This window comes from Galendromus occidentalis, unplaced genomic scaffold, assembly GCF_000255335.2.
Source record: "Galendromus occidentalis unplaced genomic scaffold, Mocc_1.1 scf7180000075558, whole genome shotgun sequence".
Lineage (NCBI taxonomy): Eukaryota > Metazoa > Arthropoda > Arachnida > Mesostigmata > Phytoseiidae > Galendromus > Galendromus occidentalis.
This window is the reverse complement of record NW_003803548.1, coordinates 95,417-121,327: the sequence shown is the minus strand read 5'-3', so window position 1 is coordinate 121,327 and position 25,911 is coordinate 95,417. Positions and strand designations below refer to the sequence as shown.

The window sequence follows — 25,911 nt, the reverse complement described above, 5'->3', positions numbered from 1 at the left end:
GGGAGATCCGTGCTGCGGTGCTTCGTCAGCATCGATAACAAGTGCGGAGAATGAAGTCTGATAGATGATATCAGATGTGAGCGGCGGATGGCAAGGAGCACCGAGCAAGTAATCTCACAGCAAATCCTGGCAGAGAATAATCTGTCTCGATTGGGAAAAGAAACTCATCGAGCCGCATTGCAGGCTGATCCAAGAGGATGTGGGTCTCCGTCGCCGGCAATCAATAGATCGCGTTTTTCATATTTGCTTTGACTTCTGCGATGGCCTCTCGGAGTTTGACGTCGTACTTGAGAATCGTCATGTCGTTGGTCTTGTATTTCATGAAATTACTCGCGCATTCCTCTTCCATTTTCGAGGGGCACGAGTCCCTGTAGTGATGCACCAGCGCGATATCCGGGCCGACGATCGCGCACTTTCTCGTGCCAGCTCTGAGCGGTATCAATGTGTAATGGTTGAAGACTGCCAGAGATCCGTCGCTCGTGAAAAAGCTTTTTACCGCGAACCCGGGTCGAGATAGGTTCGCCGAACGCTCCGTCTGCTGCAGTATATCGATGGGGGTGCCGAGCTTTCGGAAGAAATAGGCGTTCGTAAAAGCGAACGACGCGTATTTGTCGATTGCCTCGGCTTCAGTTTCGCGAATTCGCTCCATAACTCCCGCCCAGGTACCGGTGTCCGGGTCTCTGGGGACGATGATTTCGTCGATATCGAGAAGCACAACGTATTCATATTTGTTTCGCATTCTGTAGTAGCAGTCGTTGTAGGGAACGAGTTCGAGACGTCGCTTTTCCCACGTCCTCGTTTTGAGAAAATTCTCCAGGAATCCGAGTCCCTGGGGGTACTCCCGCGGAGGAAGCGTGAGTTTCCGCACAGCGACCTGGCGGAATTTTTCGTAGAACTTCAGCGTTCTCCTCGTTTTATGATGCACATGGTAGAGGTAGAACTGAATGTGTTCAGCGCCCAATAGATGAATCATTTCAATCCATTGTATAAGCGAGGCGCTGATGTCCTTCGGGTAGAAGAGTCCTTTGACACAGACTGCGAAGCCTTTTTTGTGCGTCGAGCCCTCGGGGGAAGGCGGTTTTCGGACTCGGAGATTGTTCGAGGGGCACGCGCAGACGTCTGTCACGATCGAAACGGACGATGGCGACTCCTTGGTCGCATCACCGAGATTGCATGATAGAATGTGTGGCGTCGGTATATCCCTGTGGCTGCCGTTATCCCAGGAATCCAACCATATTCTGTCAACCGAGGCCCTCGCAGATCTCTGCGCGCCTGATGGATAGTTGACTATGCAGAAGAATTTAATCTGCGTGGCGCTTTTCCGCAGCAAGGCTGGAAGAGCAACATCGGATCGTTATGCACGCAGACGGCGAAAATTGTCAGCGGGCGTGCCATGTTCCGATAATCCGATTCCGGAGTGGCGAGTATGATTCTTTCAACGAGATCATGAATTTAGTGTCTTCAGCGTTCATCCACTCTTTTACTCACCGATCGTTCGTATAGTGTGCTGGCGGACACCGGAATCATCTTTTATACGGTCGTCGAGATGTGCGGAGTAAATTTCGATATCTACTCCGGGTATGATTGACCATTCTGCCGTGAATGCAGGTATGGAACAGCTGAGCTCCTTCACGGGTTCCGCGCAGTCTATCGTCGGCTCCTTTGGGAGATTAAGCCGGGAGTATTCAGCGTTCCGATTCAAGACGCCGACCGTGCACAGGCCGGTGAGTGTGAGCACGCAAAACAGCTGCAGAAATCTCCTGGAATGTGAACCCCAGAGTTTAGGGAATCGGCGAATTCATCTCGAATCGTTGAGTAGGAGAATTTGACCCGATCCCGAGTTTGGAGACGCCTCAGAGTTGAACCGGAGCTTTATGTATGTACACATTGGAATTCCGGTTCTGATGGCCCCGGGAGCATTCTCCGACGTTCTAATCTTTTTTATTTAGGCTCGGCCCCGCAACCAGAGCGCCACGTTTCAGCGTGAAGACGTGTCTCCCGTGGGGGACTTCAAGACAGCAGATTCACCCGGCCTGAATCAACAACGAGCTTTCGGCTCAGATCGGACTTTCCTTACGAAAGCGCTTACGGAAGCCTTGACGGATACTCTGAGGGGGGTCGTTTGGGGAAGTCTCATGGGAACTTCCCCAGAGACCCTTCGGGTACGAGGAGAGCGATCCATCGTACGAGCGGCGCCTCTACGGCGTCTGCCAACACAGATGCGCACACCGCCTCATCACGTCGTCGATGTCTCCGTGGAGGTCGTCGCAAATCGAGTCACAATCTCCCTGAAGAGTGTCCTCGAGTACCTCGCGAGCTGCGTTTGGAGCGCCAATGATAAGCATTGTAGTTCCCTGCGGTTTCAATATGGTCGGAGACCTTCGGAGAATCGGGAGAGCCCTTCAGTTTGAAGCCCGCGTCCGATGGCGCTGTGATGTCTCAATGGACTCGCCAAACTCGGATTCGAGCGCCAGAGACTCCGAAATGATGTATTGTGCGCCGTCATATCCTTATTCGGCGAGATATGAATGACCGAAACCCCTCGAACTTAATGCCGGTCCCGCGCTCCGTTCTCCCCCGCCTAATCATGCATCATTTATGACTCATGACCGTGAGCTCCATGGATTGAGACTGTCTCCAAGGGGGATGAGTTCTTCTCTCTTCAATTTCTCCTCTAAGCATCAGTTAATTCAATGACGACAGAAGGATGGCTGTATACTGAGGAGGGAGTTTTCCTCCGGTTTCGTTGACCCATGCGAGGTCGACAAAGGTTGAAGATCTCGCTCCCAGAGCTATCCCACAGCTGACGTTTTCTGGCCCTGGCCGCCATGCCGGCATTGCAATTGGAAAACCTGGCCCGCATTCGTGAATCGCTTCCCTCCGGATCATGAATGTTGCTATAATACGTCTTGATGGGTATTTCGATCGCTCTCCTGAGGGGCACCAAGAGAGATGGCTGGCGAATAACCAGAAGACCGAGTCAATAGCCCAAGGAAGCCACGAGTCCCGTTGCCGGGATTCGAACTTGGCGCCCCAACTCACTCTTTCTCAAAGCTGCTCTTGAAAAAAACAGATCCAAAACAAAGTTGCACTCGGTTCAAGCTCTCGGGGGCATTTTCCTCACTGACAGTGCGCGCACACGAATCTGTATTCGTCAATCATGCGACTGTGTCAAGGAGAAGGTCCTCATTCAGACTGAAGGTGAGTTCAGAACTCCGCATCGCTGAGCGGACTCCGGAAACCCACGCAAAATCTCACAGGTTCCTCTGTCTGAGGCGGTTGAGGGGGGCACAACATGGGTTTACACAGATCACTGAACTGGCACTATCATGCAGAATGTCGATCAATAATGACATTGAATTCAATTATGATTTAGGAGCTCCGGTAACGGTGATCGCCTCCAGTAAGTCCTAATATGGAGAAACCCACAGTGATGTCGTGCACTCGTTGCGGCTACCCAGGACACTTCACTTACCAGTGCCGGAATTTCCTTAAGGTAAGAGGGAACATTGTTAGGGTTTCACATCATCATCACTCGCTCTGAGCATCACATATTTCCATGATCGCGATTTCGGTTCCGAGCGACCAGCCATCTTGGGAGAGGGATTCCCTGAGTGGCGCCGTGGGAAACTTTGACCCCGAATAGCAACCCTCGGATATTCTGAAACTCACTCTCCTGCGCGGATTCTCATTCTGGGAATGTGCCGTGCTTTCTCGTTCCATCTCACGTCAAATACTCTCGCCGTCGTCTATATCGATTCACCGAACACGAGGAATCGGGACACCGGTCGGATTTGATTTGTCAGAACAGACTGCCAGTGCCGCCTCTCCTTCGAAACTCATCGTGGATAAGCGTTAAGAAAGTCCAACCTAAGTGAAAACCCGAGCACTATTTTTTCCCTCTGAGGGCGTGCAACGCTTGGTGTTTTTTTTCGCTCTCTTTTGCCCGCAACCTAGCAATTGACGTGGAACGTGGGCGGGATTCGCGTGCGGTGCTCAATCCCATGGCTAACTATCCCTTCGCGTTGACCGCGCACACAAACGCTTCTCGAAACCATTCGTGGACAGGTGAAAAACACCTCACTGACAATTGATGGCCCTTGCTTTCCGCCGTGATTGTCGAATGCCTTTTATGTGTCTTGATGATTACAGGTAAATCCAGTAGACCCGTCGAGTTCTGTCTGCGTGGACGTTTCTAGCACGAGCTCCGATTCCTCGGAGGATTCGATCAGCGAAGCAGGTGAAGATGAGATCCGGAGATCCGACACGACATCGAGCACTCGTAAGGTGGAGATGAAAAGGTCCTCCAGTAGCAAGAAGTCTAAGAAGCACAAAAAGAAGAAAGAAAGAAAGAGAAGAAAGACAAAAAATACGAAGGCACACCGAGATGAATCCGATAAAAAGAGGAGGTCGAAACACAAGAAGCACAAGAAAAAGAAGAAGCACAAGTCCGAGAAGGATTGAGGGAGAGAAGCCGCTTCCCCTCATCGGGCCCCTCATTGATCTCGCACATCAACATCATATTGAATGCATGCCAAATATAGGATCATTATTTTTGGAGCTTTGATGTATCATATCATTATTACGACCGGGGAGAATCATATCATTGAGCCTCATCTCGACCCTTCGAGATTTTGAATAATAAAGGAGTGGACGGGAATATTCGTGATTATTCAGCGCGAAATAGGAGCTTTGGGGACGGGGAGAGACGTTACATACTGGACGAGGAACTGCTCTCGGGCTCTACGTGAATGACTTGCCTGTTTCCTTGCCGGTATCCGTGCCATTAGCGATTCGAGGAGTGACCGAGGTCTCCTATCTAGATGAATTAAGAAAACACAGCCTCTCGAGGAGATGTGAGAACATTTTATTCCTCACGTAATTGATTCAATTCAAAGTGTTGAGAAATAGAACGAAAAGTGATCCGAGAAAGCACGGCCTAACTATATTCCCGTTTGCTTGGGTTCCAATTTTCCCACGGCTTCTCAAATTCGTCGATGGAAATCAGCTTGAAGACGGCACTTTGGTCGAAGACATCTTCCCATCTGTCATTAGCGAACGAGCGCGTTTCTATGCGCGGCGTGCGTCACAGGTTTCTCAAGCATCATGCCATGCTCGTAAGCATCCTGATAATAATCATGATCACCAGCCTTGCTATAATTGTTATTATCATCATCGTGACCGTGTTTTCGTCTAGATTTACGTCCTTCGTTATATATGCTCTGCTTGATGTTCACATCATGTTTCAAGGTCAATATCCTCTTACATCATGTGTTGAATCAGTTGTTGTCGTCTGGTATCATATCGCAGCTCTGAAAGCCAGGCTCGAGGAGCCGTCCGTGGACTTCGCGCATGAGTCCCTCGGTTCGGCCCCATCTGCCTAAGCTGATTCTCAACGAAGAGTTCTATCACATGACCGAAGGTTCCTTCATTATGTACAATGGTATACATATATTGGCTTTGCGCTCGTGCGGGCTTAGCCTGTTGTCGAGAAAAACGTCTAGGGCTGTCAGTCTCCTCAGCCGTTCATGATTTGCTTGGCGTCCATTTCTTCAAGCACATGTCCACATTTTCCAATCATTTCCGTCGGTGATCTTCAACATGTGTCGCGGAAGAAGTCCACTGATACACATTGTGACTCGGCGTCCCATTTCTAGTATGCCGTGACCATAACTATTCCTCTCCGAAATCAGTCAGTGTTCGATTACAAACATTCGATACTAAGTCTCGGCAACGATAACCGAGCAATTCGAACAACACAAATGACTGCTGTGAACGTGACATCGGATGCCTTATTCATGACGGCTACCGCTAAGCATGGCAGCGCAACGACATCTGACTTCGGTTTCTGATCGAGGAGAAACACTAATGTAAGCCGCTTTCTCCCGGATCACATCTAGATCAGAGTCCCGTCCCGATTCGACCACGCGATCGGCCTAATTCGAGTCGACATACAGCATGCGAGATACGACACCTGTACGTTCTCCCTGCGGAATTTGGCTTCAGGTGGCGAGGAGGGGCGAAGGCGTCGTTCGTTGGTACTACGGCATGCGTTAGCGATTCTGACAGCGTTTCGTTTGTAGGTTGGTAAGTTCCTTTATGCAATAAATAATATTGGAAATATTCCCAGCCGAATTCTGAATCCGGCCGCGCGAAGACAGAAATAGAGCCGCTTATTTACAATCGAGTCGCCCTCGATTTCTCTCCGAAGGAAAGAACAATAAAGTGTGGCAAATCTATGTACAGAACTGGTTCGGGACATCGACAATCAATTGAATCGATTGCGGAAACGACCAGGAATGTGAAGGAAGAGGCGATCGAAAGAGTTACCCGGAAAGAATTCACCCCAGTATCGAAGAATATCCGGCAGGACCATTCCGAGAAGAGGAAATTCGAAAGGAAAAACTCAAATTTCCCCAGTTTCGACACGGCCCGATGTGAAGATAATCGATATTCGCAGAAGGTAGACTCGGCTAAGCGAATAATCCCCCGAAAATCCAGGCATAGGCAGGACGATCAGTGGGAAGTCGGGAAACTTTACAAATCCACCGTTCTCCATCCCAGAAGTTTTTTTCCATTTCACTATACTATGATAACCGAAATCATCAAATGCTTACGGCGATCTTCGCAAGCTAAAATTTCCTTTCGGCTCATTCCAGAGGATCAGAGCTCTAGATTGGATTCACGCTCGACGGGATTCCTCGATTCGACGTTTCCAGTTCGCAAATATCGCATTTGTGCGAATAAACTTGATTACTGGTCGAGTTCACTGAGTCGATGTTCTCTTCTTCTCACTCACTCTCTCTCTCCGTTTGTTTCTCTAAACTTCTATCCCGCTTCTTTAACTCCATCATGAAAGTCGCTGGAGACCTCACTCGAGTGACCCGTGAAATAACTTGGGAGCTTCTCAAATTCCTTCGCGAAACTTCCCTAACGGATTAGGACGCATGACGTCCGGACTCGGTGCGAATGCTAGGGTGAGGGCTCCGTGCCGGCGTACGACACCTAATTCCCTTTGTTTCTGGCCTTCCGCTCCGGGAGGGTAAGGGTTTCGGATTCACAGTCGGCACTCTACGTGAGTTCAGAGCCGGTCGGAAGCGCTCTCGGCAATCGCAGACTTAACCGAAGATCAAAATGTATGCACCTCGGCGGCCGGGTCTCCTTCTAGAGTTTTCCCGCTGTCGTCGGTGTTGACTGTCGTTGACAGTCACTCTGTCGTCTTGCGTCTCCGCCGCCGTTTTCTCCGGATTGGGACGTCGCTCGCTCCATGGAAACGACGAGCGGAGCACCGACAGCCGTATAGACCCAGGCGGAACGGTATTACTGCCTACTTTCCTCGGAGTCCCTGGAGCCCTCAATTTCGCTCAAAGATGCAGCTGTTGCTGCCCCTGCGGGTGTGATGGAAATATTCAACGGACTGCAGGGAATGGCCAACTGCATGTCGATGGAGGCTCTGGGCGGCTCCGAAGGCGTCGAGGGCGTCACTGTGAACAGGGGCACTTGGAGTTGCTCCGTGGTCCCTTGCGAGTGACTCCGCAACCTGGTCGGCTGCGGCACCTCGAGGCATTCTGTTATCGATGCAGACTTGGGGATCTGCGTTTGGGTCTTTGCCGAAGACTTCGTGATCAGTGGGGGCGAACCCGAGCCAGGCGTTGAGGACAAAACCAAAGGTGATGCCAGACCCTTGCCGTCCCCCGCGTGTGGATGCGGTTTGTGGGCTCGGTCGGGAGAGAGAGCCCGCCGCAAAAGGGGAGACGAAGGTTCTGCACTTTTGGGTCTCATGAGCCCTTGCCGTCGGGGGTTCACTGCGTGCACCGGAGGAGGCGGGGTGTGGGGGTTGGGGGGATGTGCCTGCGCGTGCAGTGGTGGTCCGTGAGCCGGGGGCGCGTGAGGGTACGCCAGAGGGGAAGGACTCCTGGTGGGACTGACGTTGCCCGGAGGCAGTGGTGAGGGTGTTCGAGCCAAAGGCGACAGAGGAATATGCCCGACGGATTTGCGTCTCGGCGAGCGGAACGTTTGCGCCAATTTGTGTTTGAGACCGCATAGCGTCGAGGGTCTCTGGGTGAAGTGAGACGATGAGGGGGAGGTGGACGCAGTGACGGCGTTCGCTGCGGGTGAGTTGGGGGCGCTCGAGCCCGGGGAAGACGATGGTGAGGAGTTTCCGGTGGTTGAGTGCGAGGAGTCGGAGGGAGTTTGAGTTTGGTTTTGCTCTTGGAGGCTTTGGAATGATCTTGACAGAGTTAGGTCGCGGTTTCGAGAGTTGATTCTGCGGATCAAGGAAGTGCGCCGCTTTCGATCGTCACTCCTTTGTAAACCTGGAAGGCAAGCGGGAGTCAGAAAAATGCCCCAGCCCACTCTACAGGCCACGGAAGCAGCATACGCAAATATGGATTCTGGATCAGAGCTCGGAATCGAACGGTGATCCCTCGATGTCCGACCACATCCTCAATGCTTCCGGTCGTACGCACCTTGCATTCCATGTCCGGTTTTCGATGACGATGGAGTGGAAACGAGATTTTGCTTCGAATGACGCGGTGGACGTCGAGCTAAACGACTCATGATTGGGTTGCGACGTCTCCCCCCGCTCTTGATCGACGTGGATTCAAGCGGGGTTGTTCTGATCGTAATCCGACTGCCGCCAGCCACTATCAACGTAACGACTTGTGGATGCAACAGTCCCTGGACAGGTTCACCATTGATGTGCGTTATCAGGTCGCCCGGCCTCAATCCCGCATCGAAAGCTGGGCTGTTGTTCTCGACGGCCTGGAGGAAGGAAGACGTTAGGAATCGGAATCAGGCGGGAAAGAGGAGGGAAGCCAGATGGAATTATTTCCGCTCAAGTATCTCTGGAAGGGGCTTCGGAGCTCTGGGGGCGACAATCCACTCATAGCCTCTCTCCACAGCCCAAAATAGAGCGTCAGTCCGAGTCGCTCCTCAAAGCCCTCGGAAGCTCGAAGCCCAGGATTCTCCGCGTTCCCCAGCTGTTTGCTAGTCAGTCAGTCAGTCAGTCCGTCCGTCAGTCCGTCGCCGAGTCGGTCGGTCAGTATGACGCGTTCTCCTCTCGCGTGTCTTCTTCTCGAGCAGGCGAAGCAAACAAGAGAATTCATCTCAGGGATCTTGATTTTGGCGAAGCTCTACTCCGTCAATACTGATATTGGTCGCCTTGACACTTTTTTCGGTTCCCACATCTGACCTTTCACTCCGAGCCAGATGTTGATGATGATTTACAATTTTTTATACGAACCACCCACGCTCCGGGATTTATTCTCGGAAGCCTCTACTCATTGTTTGCTCTGTGTCCCTAATCACTTCTAAACCTGCTCGTCAGCCTTCGAGAAGAAAAGAGCGACTCTCTGCTACCAAGTGCCATCGACCGAAGGTCATAACCTCGGCCTACACGCTTGTCCGCACACGAGACGAGTGTCTCTCACTTCGCCTGCGCGCTTCCCTTGACAAGCGTTCGAATTGATGGTTTGTTTCTCGGCGGCCAAGATGAAGTAATCGAGAGGCTGAGAGGCTTGTAGTGGGCACGACAGCCTGAATCCCTCGCAGAACCCGCTTCCTGACCCCTGTTGACCCCGGTTTCCATTTCGCGCCGCAGAGGGACAAACTGACCGACCGATGAACTAATTAACTGGTCGGCGGACTGACCGACTCACTGACCGTCCGACCGAGGGTCGAGGACCAGAGATCTGAGAGATCATCCGAAGCCTTGCGGAGGTCACTCACCGAGACGAGATGCTGCACATTATAAACATCGGTATCTCCGTAAAATACGCGTATTGCGCGTAGGGTGAATCCAAAGCCACGGGGACTCCTCCGAATGATTATCGGTGGCTTAAGCTGAGCCGCAATGGGGGACAGGTCGGGTGGTGCTCTGGAAGGCGAGGCGTCTCTCGAGCTTGCGCTGCTCCCGCCGGGGGACGAAAGCAACGCAAGAGGAATCGAAAGCGAGAGACCTGAAGCCGACACCGACGAAGACCGGGCCCTCGAGGGGCTCGAAGGGGCGGCAGCAACAGTAGCGGGCGCGGCAGAAGCGGCGGCGGCGGTAGACGGGGCGGCAAGGTCCCGTGGTTGAGGAGATTTCGAGTCGTTTAGCGACAGACTGCTCATATCGTCGTCCATGATATTCAGTCTCGGAAGTCGTCGACGCGGCATCTGAAATCGTACTGGGGGTTAGAACTCCGGAAGAATATACGTCGAGCATTTGGATTTTCTGGGCGCGGGCTCCCGGCACCGATACGCCTTGGGCCTCCGGCCAGCGGGGGCACGCTCTCTGATGGTCAGTCTCTCTCTTTTCCTTCAAACGATGAAATCCAAGAAGCATGGGGAGAGTTCTAGTGTCGCCTGGCGCGCACGTGATCATCGTACGTGACGCCCCGCTATGAACATTAGTGCGTCGTCTTGTATACACGGTGCCAACAAGACGGGCGAACCTCCGAGTGCTCGTGAGCTCTACGGAATATCATTATGTTTGTGTACAGAGGGTCCCGTTTTCCGCGAAGGGCTCGCAAGACTGACCGACCCGGCCAGCAGCCTTCCTGGTTGTCTAACAACGGGTCACTTGCATGAGCCGCTCTGAGTCTCTCTACGTCTACGGAACCGAGCAGCTTAGTGCGTCGTGTATACATTGGCCCTTGAAGCGAAGTTGCCTCACAGAGCCTAGCGAACGATGATTGAAAAGCTTCAGCGAGCGACTTCTCGAAAACAACAATGAGGGTCCGCCTGAGACTTCACTCACCGTGCCCTGGGCGACAATTCACGGAACAATAGCTTCGGCCACGTGGAAAATGAAACGATTTTCGCTTCACGATCAAGCTAGCGAGCTCCGAGTACAGAACGAAATTCAACATGCGGAAATATCGTCGCCCGGAATGAGAACGCTGTCTCGGAGCTAGTTCGCTCCAGCGGGCATAGACTTCTGTCGTTTTTTCCGAAGACTGAGCGCGAGGTCGGAAGAAATTTCGGAGAGTGTTCGCATCGGGTAAAGAATCGGAGCGCTAATCCTCTAACGAGCTCTGGGAAATCGCCAGCGTTTGTAGTCCGGTCGCTCTGATTCGAGCGCTAGCGAAGTCGATCACCAATTCAATTCGAACGACTCGACGTCGTACCGGTCCACGCAGGAGACGAATTCGCAGTAAGCGGATGAGTGAGTCATCCAGTCAGTCACAAACAAGATTTGAAAATCAGAAACGAGCGAAAACTAAGAAAACGCCCGACAAGAGCGCGTGGGCGCGAATCTGGCGGCAGTAAAGCCAACCAAAAACCCACAAACCACCATGACGGTGATGCGATCATCGGCGGCCGCTGCAGTCGTTTCAGGAGGAAGAAAAAGCTCATAGAGCTTCTTGAGCAGAAAGTAAAACGCAACCCGCGATTAAGGTCATTACTATCAGAGCCATATTCGGCACGGCAAATACGGCGGCAGCGGCGGTCCGGACTCGTCGCATCCGTCAAAGTCTATGTGACATAGTCCGAAAGACAATCCGTCCGTCCGTCCGTCGCTTCGCTCGTTCGTTCCTACGCAAGTGAAAAACAGACGGAATTGCGGAACGCGACTCGAGCAACAACAAATCTACGAGGGGCTGATCGGGGCCAAAGTGCTCGGTACCCGACTTCGTCTCATTGATTCGATTCAGTCTGATCGACTCCAATCTGCGTGAATCTACCGACGATCGACGCGTTTCGATGGAATGGCGTGCGAGCGACCAACGCGGCGCGACACCAGACGCGCAACTTGAAATTTCTCCGCTGAATTCTGCTCCCCCGGCCGGAACTTCAATGGGAGAAAAAGGAGCCGGGGTTTGGTGTCGTATTCGTCGAAGGAAATTCGGGACGTTAACGCTCCGACGCATCTTCCCTACGGCAGATTTCCACGCTCACAGGGGAGCCAGGCAAAAGAAACGGAGAGGGAGATCCGAGTTCGAGCGGAATAACTCACTCAGCGGAATCATCTGAACAAATATCAGCTCGGAAGTTTCCCATCCGTCGACGGGATTCAGTGCCGCACGGATAATACGCGGACTCCTGTGGCCCAAAGGATGCGGTTCCCTCATGGCATTCTGAGAATTCCGATCCGGTATCTGCAGTCTACAGAACTTGGTCTGTTTTCCCCACGGCGTTTTGCTCCCCTATTCTCTGAATTATCCGTCAATCCGGTATCCGGTGATTTTGGGCCATCCCTGGAGACCGCCTGCAATTTCCTCATTTGGAGCCAAGAAAACTCACCTGCGGCGATACATCCTCCGATTCGGTGGATTCCGGGGTTGAAGTTTGGATCAGTTCGCTCTTCGGTCGTACTGGAGTTTTCAAACCGGCTCCCGAAGGTGACCCAGATGGCGTGGCGGGCGAGCCAGGTTGCTGTAATTGCGAAAATTTTTAGAGAGCTATCTTCTTCGGGACTAAACGTCGTCTCCATTGTGGAACAGGGGCTCATTCCCTAAATGAATGGAGAGGTGTTCCGCTCTTTGGCGTGGAACGCCCGTTTCTTCAAAGCGTCCCCCTGTTACGATCTGAGGAATACTATTGTTAGCATGTTCCTAGTTCGGAAGCCGTTGGGTGACGCCAGTAACGCCGCGCCGTCGTCGTCGCGGGCTTGACGTGCTTGGAACAGCATGACAGGATTCCCCGTACAGCCTCCTATGACATCGCCCAAAGCCAATTGCTTTGGGCGACTTGTCTTCCTTAATCACTGTCTACGCAGCAGCGAGCGACTCGTCGCTCATTATACTATTGTAATTATCTATCAGAGCCGTATTTAGCAGAGACGGAAGCTTCATCGGGATAAACAAATAATCGTCACTCCTAAGATGAGCACTGCCCGTCTTGCCAATGGCAACTTGCCATCCCAGCTACTGCATTCGTCGAAAATGATGCATTATATATCATTAGAATGGATGGACCAATGAAATCTTTTCCTCACGCTGACTGAGTGAGATTCGGCTCATCTTTGAAGACGAACCCTGACGGGTACGAGTGACTGAGGAGGCGCTCTCGCATCGAGTCATACTGTATCGAGGTAATCACGGCTCGTTATTCGCGGGTTCTACCAGAAGCATTTGACTCGTGGCTGATGAATCGATTTTCTCAGAATTGAGATCGACGACGAAATAGATTCCAGGCTCCTGGTTGGGCCCTCGATATCTCCCCAAGGTAGGAGATGAATTCGGTAAGCATTGAAATTCTCATGGATTCGACGGGAGCTCGCAGGAATTCGCGACTCCTCGGGAATTCCGACCAGTTCTAGCATTCTCAGGAGAAAATTATTGAACGCCGTGGAGCGGCGGAATTTTTCAGATATTCTCGAGATATCGACACGTAATGTCTCTGCTGCGAGGGTACCACTACCTAGGAGAAAAATCTTTCGAGTTCCACTGACCTTCAATAGGGCCTGTTCCTGTTCGAGTTCCCGTTCGATGCGCGAGTATACCTTTCGGTACCGTGGCGAGCAGCACGAGAACGACGAAAATGCGTTAGAGCCCCACTGTTCACCAGAATCGCCACCGTCGGTGTCCTCCGAATCCTGGTGGTTGTACCGATCTATGCGTGTGTCAAAGTACGACGTATCCTCTTCGTTTTCGAGATGCGGAATGAATTCAGCTTTCCGCCGGAGTAGCGAATCCCAATCCATGTTCTTGAAAAACGGATGCTCCTTGAGTTCGGCGGCTCCTGCCACCGTCCCCAGGCGTTCGAGAGGATTCTGCATGAGCAGTCCACCGGTCAAGTCTTTGACGTCGTCGGGCAATGGCCAATCGTCGTCGGTTGGCCATTCGAGTTCGTCGTTGACGACGTGCGCGAAAAGTTCTTCGGGCGTGTCGCCGAAAAACGGCACACAGCCGACCACAAATTCATAGAGAATAATCCCCATAGACCACCAGTCTACGGGTTTTCCGTAACCCTGACGTAGAATCACTTCCGGTGCGATGTATTCGGGAGTCCCGAACACTTGCTTGTCGGTGAATTGTTTGGTCTCTCTATCGATGGCGCCCTCGTAGAGATTGGTGGCCAAATTCATGAGGCCCACTTTCGAAAGGCCGAAATCCGTGAGTTTGATGTGGCCCAAATGGGTGATAAGAAGGTTGTCGGGTTTTAGATCACGGTGCACGATTCCGTAAGAGTGCAGATATTCGACGGCTAGAATTGTTTCGGCGAAGTAGAACTGCGCGATGTCAAGTAGTAAGGGTCCCATGTTTTTCAGCAGCGTGGCACAGTCGCCTCCTTCGACGTACTCCATCACGAGACAGAGGTGCTTCTTGGTTTCGAACGAACAGAACATCGAAACAACGAATGGATTATCCGTGAACGACATGATGTCTCTCTCGGCGAACACCTGCTCCACCTGGTTGCGTAGAAGCAGATTGTGCTTGTTGATTCGTTTCATGGCGAAGCGTTGGCGCGTGGCCCGATGTCGGACCAAGTACACGGCACCGTAGGCCCCGTTCGAGATTAGCTTGATTGTTTCGAAATCCTCCTCGCACGGTGGGGTTTTGACATCTTTCGGCGGCGGCGAGGGCGGCTGGGGATCCTCATCGATGATCAGAGGTTCGGTGAGATCGCTCAGCGGGTCCTTGTTGAGCCCGAGCTTGGTGATGATGTACTGCGGAATATGGTTCCGGATGCCCTGCAGATCCTTGGCCTGACCTTCGGCGGCCTCGAGCAGTTGGTAGAATTCCTGAGGATCGAATTCTAAGCATTCGAGTAGACGCGCGGGCCGGGAGACGGCAAGCAGCAGTCTGCGCACTAGAGGCCGAAGGTAGGCTGCAGCACTTGGACTCTTCTCCTGGCAATCCTGCACGAGCTTCTCGAGCGATTCGCTCATTTCGTAGAAGTACTCGGACGTGATGAGTTTGCCTCGGCTTTTGTCGAGACAGTCCTTGGCCAATTCGATGATTTGGTGGTGGGCGAATCGGGCGACGGCATCGTTGACGTACTCGGGGTGCAGTTCGAGGTTCTCGCAGAGGAGCTGCGCCAACTGCTCCTCCATGGCGACGGTCGCCTTGGGGTAGCGTTCCTTGTAGACGCTGTTGGTCATGATGACTTCGTTTTCGTGGCTGTGGGGAGATCTAAGGGGACTGAGAGAACGCGACCGGGGTCGGAGCGCTCCGGGGGAATCGTGCTCGATGAGATGCAGCTTTTCCTGGGACGAGCATTGAGACGACACGGTGGAACTGCCTGGTGTGTTGGTACCATAGCCCGAAGAAGGAAGAGAGGCCACAGACCATCGGCGAACATCGCTAGCCCGATTCGAATTGGAGCGTAGTTGTTGAGCGAACGAAAAAGAACAGGGACTCATGTTTCTCGGGGAGTCTAAAGGTGAGGCTCCCATTGGGAGGGGAGAATGACAACGCGGTAAGGTGGGCGATGTCTGACAGAGGATCAAGGATTTCCGGGCTCCTGAAACGCGACTGCCGCGTCTGCTTGTCACATTCAACTCCTTCTGCAAGTAGAGCAAACCAAAAACCACATTAGAACAGTCTGTTGAGCGCGAATGCCAGAAGAAAGCGTCCGCTCGTCAGCGTCCCCTCTATTCTTACGCTTGGACTTTCGCTCGCTCGGCTTCGAACAATCTTTCGACCCAGTGGAGAAATTGTTTAACCTATCCGAAGACCATCCGAGAAGAGACGGGAAAGCTCACACGCAAGCGATGGATGGACAGATTGAAAGACAGTTCGCAAACGCCCGATACATGTTCGGCCCCGCCCTTGGTTTTGAGCGACGCCTCCTGCGCCTCCATCGGAATCCGAACGTTTCTTGACTCGACTGACTCTCCGACGAATCATCGTCCCGAATGACCGATCGCAGGATCGCCTGGATGATTGACTGAATAAAACCGGCCAACCGATGGACGGACTCGCAAGATAATCTACTTGAGTGGACAATCGAGCGAGACGTCGCCATCAGACGCGAGGGATGAATAATAATCCGTAATTGTCTCTGGCGGCGAACTTTCAAGTATAGGGGTGGCGGACGAGAGTTAGATCTCGAACCGAGCGTGACCCCCGACGTGAGTCATCTATCCCGATGCCCATATCGAGTGATAAACCTAATAATCTATTAGGTACGTAGGTCTATCAGGTGGAACCGGTAGATTATCGCCCATCATTTGACCATCATCAGGCGGGTCCATCCACCCGGAGGAATGTACCGACAAAGAAAAGAACAGAATCACAGACAAGTCAGAAATCGGAAGACCCCAGCGTCTCGAGGACGGCGACCATCGACGTCATCCGAAAGGCGATCTGCTTGTCTGGCATCTTCCCGTTCTGATGTTTCTAGTCTTGAGTTTCGCGAGGTCGATTGAGGGTTCTCCCGAGGGAGATCGTACGGCGAGGTCTCCGGAGGAAATTCGGATAAATTATCACCGGTGAGGAGAGGCGAACGAGGCGGTCGGTTGTTTACTGCGCGCTTCCGAGTCGAACGATGCGGGGCGATTCTAATTTGAGACGCTGCACGGTAAGTCCACGGGTGGACTTCGCAGTGAGTGGGTCCGCGTCTCTTACCGGGTATCAAATTCAAATCGTAAAATCAATAGAATCCCAGCAAGGCTCGACGATCCACGACCAAACGGTCTCTGCGATCGAAACCGTCCGAAAGATTGAGGAGTCTCAGAAATTTATTGCCGCTTCCATTCCGAGTCTTTCTAGGATCTGTTTATCTTCAAATGCGGATGGGATACGGCTTCTCAGGCACATATTCTGCACTCGGCTCGTGGAGGGACCGTCTCATCTCGAACTTCGCTTCTTGCATGCTGTAAGCGGCTATGAGTGCGCTCACTCGTTCGCAATGGATCGAATAATTCCGCAGAATACGGAAATTCTACCAGTCAAGCCAACGGTTGATCGATAGCCGACTCAGAGACCATCGATTTACGGGCTTCGAATGAATTTCCGGATCTATCTATGCAGGAAAATTCTGTTCCGGTGACACTCATTTGTCCGCACAGTCATCAGTCAGCGAGTGAGTCAGTCATTCAGTCCAAGGGACACAAACGATCATACGGACGGAGCGGAGAATTTTCGTTGACAATCGAATCGTGGGCGATGATGTTTGGATTGCCGTCCCGCCAAACGCCTCAGAAGACCTTGGTCGCACGCAGACGCCGCAATCGCCGCCGTCAAATCATTAATCTGTTCATCAATTGTTTATCCATTCTTGCCGAGCTCTCCTCTACTTATCTATTCGTCTATCGGCAGCTGACCGTTGGTCGGTTGGTTGGGCGGTCCATTCTTCCAGGAAACCGTCCATTTGCCAGAGACGTCAACGGACCATTGTTTCTGTGTTGGACTTTTCTTCCCCTGACCTCAAGCAGGGATCTCTCGCCTACGATAGAATGACTATCGGCGGGGACAATAACTCGATATCGCTGATCGGTGTATGTTCGAAATTTTCGCGAGAACGATTCCAAAGTTACAAAGAGGAGCTCCTGCAGCCCCCGGATGGAGAAAGTCGAGAATCTCATCTCGGACTCGGGAAAACGAAAGTTCTGCTGCCTCGCAAGAAATCGGAAACTTCCTCTTTCGGGGTTTCGCCATATGGTCTCGCTCAGCCGAGAGCGACTTGTGATTACGTCATTAATCGCTATTCAGAGATCACTCCCAGCGGCAAAACATCCCGAGTGGTGAACGCGTTTGAAGAATCAACCGCCCAGCTGCCACGGCTTTCTGTAGCCGAAGCCAGTCGATCATCTGGCTGATTGTGTCTGTGATCGGCGGCGCGTCTCAGCTCCGACGCCGCACATTGAGCGGAGGGTCGGGCTACTACCAGAGAAAAACTTGCTCCGACCGCTCAGCATCTTTCTTCCATTAAGAGCTCTCGTGGCCGTTTCGGGACCCATACGAGAGATAGCGAATCTTTGCGATCCGGTACTGCCTTCTCGAGTGGAGCTCCACAAAACTGCCTGAGTGTCGGGAACCTTTTTTCCGTTCGGCTGGCGACCATATTGAGAACAGACTCGAGGACGCGAGCTCTAACGGCTCGTCCAGGTCTGCCTCGGAGCTCACTCAGAGTGAATTACGGGGAGAATCGTGGAATCGAAAAATGACGGAACTAATTCACCGAGCTGCTGTTCCGGTCGGATCGATTGCCATGGCCGTCGACGGTCTCCAAAGGTTCCTCACGACAAAGCTCTCGGGACATTTCTCGAAAGGAATGACGAGACGTGCCCCGGTCCCCAGGAAGCAACGAGATCGCGGTCCGCAGCGGGCCTGCATCCTTTGTCAAGAAAAATGCAAAGTGAAACTGCGCAAACAGAGCTCTGCAGAGCCGTCACTCTGGGATGCACATTCTTTTCTCGGCACGCTCTGGGATCGCGGAGAAGATTCTCGCTCGATACACTCACGTAGAACTGACAGATTGCTTGGCGAGCCGGCCGGCGTTTCGGTGAATTGCTTGACACTCGGAGCATATTTGGAACGCCTATCTGTCCTGAAGTACTCCGAAATCGAGAGCTCCATCTCTGGCGCCCCAAGTTCGCAGTCACAGCAAGTCTACCGAAATCCCGACTCAATCAGGAAGATATATCCCAACGATATCTCCGCAAGTGGGCAGCTGACGTTTGTCTAGCAAACATAGAAACGTTCCATCTGATCGGATACAGTCAGCGCGCTCCAACTGCTCAACCCCAAGAATTCACGTGAATGATCGACCTCACACGAGAGAGGTGTCCCCGAGAGAAACGGAGTTCCGGATTCTGAAGCAGGACGTGCACTTTTCGCCATGGCTCCAAGGAATGCCAACATGTTCCTCTGCTTGAATCATGATGGCGGGGTGGTAGAGTTTTAACCACAACGGAGCGGGGCAAGGTGGAGGAGAAGACGGCAAGAGTTTCTACCGCCACTGTTTGGGGTTTATTCCTTCTAGAGAAGTTGGAGAATCGACATCTGGCTTTATTCGAAAACCGGGAGTTGATTCTGAACGAGTTTCGAAGCTCGATCGCCCACCGTGGCTCAAGATTCAACGCAGCCCTTCGGGAAACTTGGTCAGAAGGCCACCTCTGGATATTTTTAAAAACCTCGCAAAATCGAAAAACCGCGAGACTGAAAGCACCTACGAGAAATTCCGTCTATTCGGAATCGATCCCGACGATCCGACAGTCACTCGATTGATCCCAGTCCCATGCTTTCATCCTCGACTCATTTCGAACTTCACCATGGAGAGGGAAAGCATTCCCGAATCGAAAAGAGAGATTGACTTGATAAATACCTTGAGTTGGACCACGTTGGACAGATTGAGACTGAGCGTGAGGCTTCTCTTCCTAATTCCAGACTCGGAGGCACTTCGCGCGATCGGTGAAGCCGCAGACTCGGTCGGCCTCTGAAGTTGATCAGGGCCAGAACTCGAACCCGCAGCCCCCCCAAGATGAACAGACGGTCGTGTGTTGTTGTCACTCATATTTGTTGTTGACTTGCTGCGATTGTTAGGATTGTTTATGATGTAGCTGCTGATTCCGACGCTGTCGATTTTGTTGTTGAGATTTAGACCGATGGTTAGTTAGTGCTTGCGACTTCGTCGAGGGACTTCTCCCATTAACAGCGGCGGCGGCGGCAGCAGCAGTAGGAGCCATCGTAGCTTTCAGGCGAGGCCACGGAACATTTCCAGCAGTAGCAGCAATCTTGTAGATCGAGGCGGTGACCGCACCAGCGGCAGCATCGTTCTCGAGCAGCGGCCGTACGTTGTACACCACCACAACCGCTACGAGAGTCGACGAGACGACGACACAGAGCTGCGACTCCTCCACCACCAGTAGTCGTCAGCAGCGGAGCCACTGGCAGGCAGCAGCAGCAGCAGCACCTTCACCACCGAGGCCGTCTGCTTATTACTTTCTTCTCGCCGCTACCACGGCAGACGACGCCGAAGAATATCGAATCGCGCCGTTGCTGCTGGTTTCAGCAACGCCCTTCTGCAAACAGAAGGATTGCGATCGAAATCGGTCAGGGAGTTTCCATTTTTTGTCTGGCCGACAAGACGTTCCCGAGCGTGGATTGATTCCGATAGGGGAGAAATCAATTTCTCCGAGCGGCTTCCTCCGCGCGAAATGTTCACGAAGACCCTCCGTTGAGTTCTTCGGAGGGGTCCGCGCTCGCGGAGCTTGCTTCCCTCGACGTGGAGGGGACGGATCCGTTCTTTCCCTGATTGCTCCGAGGAAGGATTCCCCGCGTGAACGTCACGTCTGCGGATTGATTTTTGACGTTTCGGTCTCGGGATTGATCTCCCAAGGATGGTTCGCGCGAGCCATCGCCATTAATATTCTTTCTCAATTCCCTCTCCCCGGAAGGCAGAGAGGATTATTTTTCGAAGTTCTGCTACGTCAATAAACAGAGGAACTCCGTTTGATTTGCTTTCGCCTTCATTCCCTTTCCCCGGCTGTGTGTACTCTCCGCTACCATCTGTCGCTCTGGTCATCGCTTTGAAGGACTTGGCGGCGCCAAAATGGGAAAAATAATATATAGAGAATGGGGGACAGAGCTGGCTGACCAAGACGCGTCAAGGATGGATTCGAAGGATGGGTTCGGCGACAAGGTCGCAGCTTTTGCCGGGGAGATTCGAGACAGATCACTGTCGAGAGGACAATGGGATACGTCTCGGCTAAAGTTTGCCAGATTAAGGTTTAAGTAGCGAGATCTTTGTCAGTTGAGCCCCGCAGGATTTCATTGACTGAGACACAATGCTATTTGTCCAGGATATCCTCATCTGCCTATCCTGACCTACATCTAATCGCGATCTTGTAATTCGTCGGCAGCAGGATCTCGCAATGGAGCGTGAGTCAGCTCGCATGGATGGAAGGCCCGTGGGAGTAGGCAGAGTTTCAGATTTACGCGTGAGGAGAATGACTAAAAGAGCGGCGCTTCGACATGAATCTCCGAACCGACCGATCGTGAATTCTCCGACGACTCTGCCGGTGAGCTGCTCGCTATTCGTTGGGGAGTAAAGCGACAGGAATGAAGGTACTCGACAGAACATCCGCGGTGGTAGAGATAAGATGCCAGCGACCCGACGAGCGAGACTCCGATTGCACCTGATCGTCTGCGGCTCAAATTCTAGAAATTAGCGGGACTTTGGAACCGCGCTATCTCTTATTCAGTTCGGAAAAATTGTGACTGGCACGAACTTTGTCCGTAGCCCGCTAAACTTTGGTCCGCAAGCAAATGATGGTTCGCCGGTCCTCGTGCGACTGAGAGTATTCCTGCGGAGTGAGATCTCAATGTTGGGCATGCCTTGTGGACCTTATCGGGTAGCCCTCTGATTGTGAATGGCTTCGCGGTCTCGCCATCCATGCGGCTCTCCGTGCCGAGCATTCAGGGTCGGGAGCTCTAGATCTAGATCAATCAGGGAACACCAGATCGACTTGAGACTGATTCGAGAGACGATTTCTCCACTCGATTCTCACGGAGATCCCCGCAGGAGACCCCGCAGGCCTTTCGCGAGGTCGAGCGTCGGCGTCAGGCCGTACCCTTCAATCCGCGAGAGTGTTCTTCGTCGCGTGGAGCTTACTCCATGATTCCCTGTCTGTCAGTGGGGTGATAAATCTCATACAGGAGTCAGAATCAGCGGCTTTCGTGGGGGTCTCTAGCAGGGGGGGGGGGGGAACTCCCAAGGGGGAGCCTTAGACCGCGCTGCAAAAGAAACTCGCATGCCCCAGTATCGATCACTAGATTCCAATCGCTACCCGTGTGCCGTAAGGTAGTCCGAGGCACGACAGACGACCGGAGACGGTAAATTACGACTTGATGGTCCTGCACGAAAGAATCACGCACATAGATGTTTTGTACGGTTTTCCCGTCGTCGGTGTGAACGACTAAGGTCCAAAACAGATTCGGAGACCCGCTGGAATGCAGCGGCTAAACCGGGCCGCAATGCTGCGCAGAACACCTTTAGAAGCCTCCGAATAAAAGACCTCTAAATACCGAAACTTTATGACCGATCTTCACTGGCTCTTCCGAGACTCGTGCTGGTGGCCGCTATCGCGCGAAGGTATTACAGAGATACCATCGGCAGTCCGGCCATTATCCTCCAGTGAGCCCTGCGTCCGTCTGTCGAATCGAGAAACAAGCCACGAAAGACAACAAACAGCTGCGCGGCTATTGCAAGGCCCAATAATAGAGGGAAACAGAGAGACCGCCACTCGCCTTGGAAATTGTTTTGACCGCAGCGGCGGCCAGACCACAGTTCACCTCGAGATCACGTATCCGAGTCTGGGCAACAAGCCGAATCACATCGCTCCAGGCGGCGACAAGAATACGTTCCCCTTCCGACAGGCAGGGCCCCGCTGGAGAGCGACCTTCGAATCTCCCTCGATGACCCTGAAGCTTCATCGCCCGCTCCATGGGAATTCCACAATTTCCCGCCATATTCGCCGCCCGAGGAAACGGCAATTCGGTCCCAATTGGAGGTTGAGTACAATGGCGTTCAGAAAGTCTATAAGGACGAAATTAACGCTCCGGATATCGAATTAGTCGACGGACAACGCCACAACGTGTAGCTGTTCACACGAATTGGGAACGGTCATTGAACAAAAAGCCGAACTATCCGCCGCTGAGCGGCTAATGCGCCTGACAGTCCGCGCTGGAATCGATTTTCCCAATCGTTGTGTTTCAAACGAGCTTCATCTATGGGGCAATCTGTCCGATTATTGTAATATTGAAATCGTTAGTGGTAAGTGGTCGTTGGGATGGTTCTTAGAAATCGTCAGCTGACGCGAATCCGCTCCGTCATTGCGCGGATAGAGAAGCCTATCCACTACGAGAAACCCATGATTTCGGTTTAGACAATCACAGGGCTTCGAGAGCTTCCTGTCTGTCGGATGCTCGAGGAATCGCTCCGATCAGTGGTTCCTCCCAACGAGCTTCCGTCGGGAATCGTTCCGAAATTCGGAAAGGATGGCGCATGATATAGCTGAAAACAAAAAAATCCCCCTCCGATCCCCTGGGGCTCTTGTGGGGTTCCTATAGGGTTCTCGACGGGAACGGCCGACCGCCAAATCGTCGCTGCGACTCCCTGCATCATACGGCGTCGATGTGGTTGACGCGATGTGCAAACGCGATAAACGCCCGGCAAGCGGGTGCTGAGCGGAAACTCATGGAGAATATGGGTGTGGAATGAAGACATCACGGAGGGAGGGTACTTTTCGCGGGAATCATGGTCCGCTCTCGGGAACTCACCCGTATCTTCTCTCGTCGCTTGAAGAACTTCATCCCGACTCACTCTCTCTCTTTCTTACCCGTATCAAAAGGATAAGCAAAACGAAGAACACAACACCAGCTGGAAAACTCTCAAACAAACAAGAGCTGTTCCTATTTGTTCACCGCGGAATCGCTATCTGAGCCATGCGCTAATTTCGTCTGTTTGCCGCAAGCTAACACTCCTGTGTCTACGTGCTCCATCCAAACGCAACGAAATGTTTTCCATCTTCCTCTTTCTTCCCATCTCGCGCTCAGATGTTCGTTCGCCGGGCTGCCGGCGCTCTCGATAATAATCGAGCGGAGTGCAACTCTTTATGAGCAGCGATAGCGCATTCGAAATCGTTTGCGAGGGAGTATAGTTTATCGGCGTCTCTGGCCTTCGACCTCCGACGTCGACGATTCAGCCGATGTGTGCCAAGGGCCAGACTATGACATACTTGCCTGCCGTTGTAGTGGACTCGAGCTTCGACGTTTCTTGGCATACCAAAGTTGCGTGTGGGATTCTCGATCCGCAGCTTGTGTCTTAAAATAAGATTTTCTTCCATTATCTCGGAACAAATAAAATGAGTTTGATGCTCTTCGCATGGAAAAGGGCTTCTGCGACTGATGAGTCGCTGCAATCGTTTCCCGTCGGCGTCATGGTGCTTCTTGAGGTCGCGCGATTGGAACCCGTACCGAGCGTTCAAGTAGATGCTGAGACTGTTTTCGATGTTTTCGAGTGGTAGAAGGTGATTAAAGTTACGCCGAGTCTGACACGCACGCGCCGTGAATCGAGCAAACAGTAATTCCTCTCGACGCTCTCGAGGTCGTCCAGGTGATCGTTCGGTTGGTCTAGTTCCGGATTGAGGGAGAAAACGGCTTTTCAAACTTCGCCTTCCGACCTGCTCGTCGTTTCAGGATTCATACGGGTGGGAGGTCGGAGCGAGTAAAATGCTTTGTCCCTTTTCCAATTGTTTGTCCCTCTGTTCTCATAGCGAGCTGAGAGCCGGATGAGTCAAGCGTCACGTCATGATAATGCCCCCGCCCCGGATTGGTTTTCCGAGCTGTTCTCTTAGGAATGGAGGAAAGGAGAAAGAATTAAGAGAAGAACTCTCCCTGCCTGTGGAAGGTCCTCATATTTTCTTGCGATGAAACAGATTCGCCCTCCTCCCCCGATTAGCTGTCACTATAAGCTCGAATCTCGTGAAGCGCACTTGAAATCTATCGAAGCCTATCGCGCCCTGCTTTTTCGCCGGTAGCGAGTGTGCTAAGGGAAGTCGGATCTTCGAAATCAGAACTGAACTTACATCCCGAAAATCGGAAGCCGGGAGGGGGGGGTCATATGGGCGACTTCTTCAAGGAGGTGCTTTTTGAAGAGTGAAGCATTCGTTTTCGAGATTCCTTGGCAGGCTGGAGTCAAGGGACGATCTGCCCTGGGCACCACCCATCGGGTGAAACCGATTACGGTCACTTTCACCGGGAGAAACGATTTCCCCGGGATGGGCGCCCCAGGCTCGAGGCTGTTCGAGGAGCAATGTTGTGGACTTGCTTCGGAACGTCGCGTGTCGCGTGGCGCGGAATCCTCTTGGATGTTGCATGGCGGGTGCAATGCATCGCCAGGAGGTGCTTCAAAAGGGAGTCCCGAGATCGGACCTGGTTGTCATTTTCCTGCGTTAGGTTCCCAAAATGGGGTCGACCGACTGGGAATCCGAAAACCCGGGACACCGGCCCCTCACGATGTGAGCCACACGGGCGGGCGGTAAATGTGAAGAAGAGGGGCTCCGGAGTTGACTTCCATTCGAGCTCCAATGGATACGAAGCGCTTGGTAGCTCGCTGGGGGTCATGAAAACTCTTTCCGAAGATTCCATTTCGCCGGACATGTGGAATCATGCGTGAGACGATGCTCCGAAAGATGGCGGAATGAGCTGCGGTCCGGCGAGTACGACTCCCAGCAGAGTCGGGTAGAGACCTGCTGAGAATGAACTTGAGAATCTCTGCTCCGGGAAAAAATAAGGACACCTCCCTCCGAGCGTGAAACTCGCGGAAACAGTGACAGATGTCGCTTAGTCGGGGAAACGCGGCGACAACCGAAGATAGGAGCGCTCCGGCGGGGATTCACAGCGCAAAAAACATTCTCATAGTCTGAAAGCTGATGCTTTATTAGCTAATAAATAAGTCGTCTTCGAATAGAGGTCTAGAAGCCTTTTTCGAGTTGGCGATGTCCTTTCGAGATTTACGCGTAACCTAGTCAAGTCCATTTGCAGCATTCCGTATGGTCGTCGACGACTCTTCTAGCCGCCTTCAGCAGAAGAAACGAACTTCGTCCATTCAGACTGTACTAAACACTTACACAGTGAACACAGACACGTCGGTCAGAGTAGAGCAAAGTCGTCACAGCTCCGAATACTTCACGGTGCAGTGAAGGAGGTATACAGAGAACGCGAAAGGGCAATAGGCACTAGGCAGCTGGAAAAGCGACCGAAGCTGCTGCATGAGCAGCAGGACAAACTCCTCCCGGTTTTCAACATGAACATCACACTGAACACGAACATCACTCCGAACCGTATCTACACCGAATCGGACAGCTTTTCTCAGACAGATCACACAAACGAGAAGTGTAGCACGCACGCACACACGCGAAAAATATCGTGTTCAGAGTTCTGATTCATTAATCGACATAGTTAATCTTTCATCGTGGGTCATATCGGCGTTTCGTCAATCAACTCACACGTTTGCGAGAGAGAGAGAGAGAGA

The 25,911-nt window shown here is 52.5% G+C and overlaps 3 protein-coding genes across 3 annotated transcripts; 1 reads left to right on the top strand and 2 right to left on the bottom strand.

The window, feature by feature from the left end:
* Positions 1-220: 220 nt before the first annotated feature.
* LOC100903675 (uncharacterized) lies at positions 221-2,345 on the bottom strand. Its single transcript, XM_003737478.1, has 3 exons — positions 2,230-2,345; positions 1,489-1,760; positions 221-1,332 (listed from the first exon to the last, which is right to left on the bottom strand). Exons 1-3 carry the CDS (start codon positions 2,343-2,345, stop codon positions 221-223), a joined length of 1,500 nt encoding a protein of 499 aa, XP_003737526.1.
* Positions 2,346-3,415: 1,070 nt separating this feature from the next.
* LOC100903532 (protein SREK1IP1) lies at positions 3,416-4,464 on the top strand. The gene is made up of 2 exons (XM_018639055.1): positions 3,416-3,496; positions 4,153-4,464. The coding sequence occupies exons 1-2, from the start codon at positions 3,416-3,418 to the stop codon at positions 4,462-4,464; spliced, it is 393 nt and encodes a 130-aa protein (XP_018494571.1).
* Positions 4,465-7,320: 2,856 nt separating this feature from the next.
* Positions 7,321-19,389, bottom strand: dop (microtubule-associated serine/threonine (MAST) protein kinase dop). The gene is made up of 6 exons (XM_029111142.1): positions 19,201-19,389; positions 13,318-15,436; positions 12,229-12,317; positions 9,730-10,158; positions 8,469-8,763; positions 7,321-8,315 (listed from the first exon to the last, which is right to left on the bottom strand). Exons 1-6 carry the CDS (start codon positions 19,387-19,389, stop codon positions 7,321-7,323), a joined length of 4,116 nt encoding a protein of 1,371 aa, XP_028966975.1.
* Between the last annotated feature and the right edge of the window lie 6,522 nt (positions 19,390-25,911).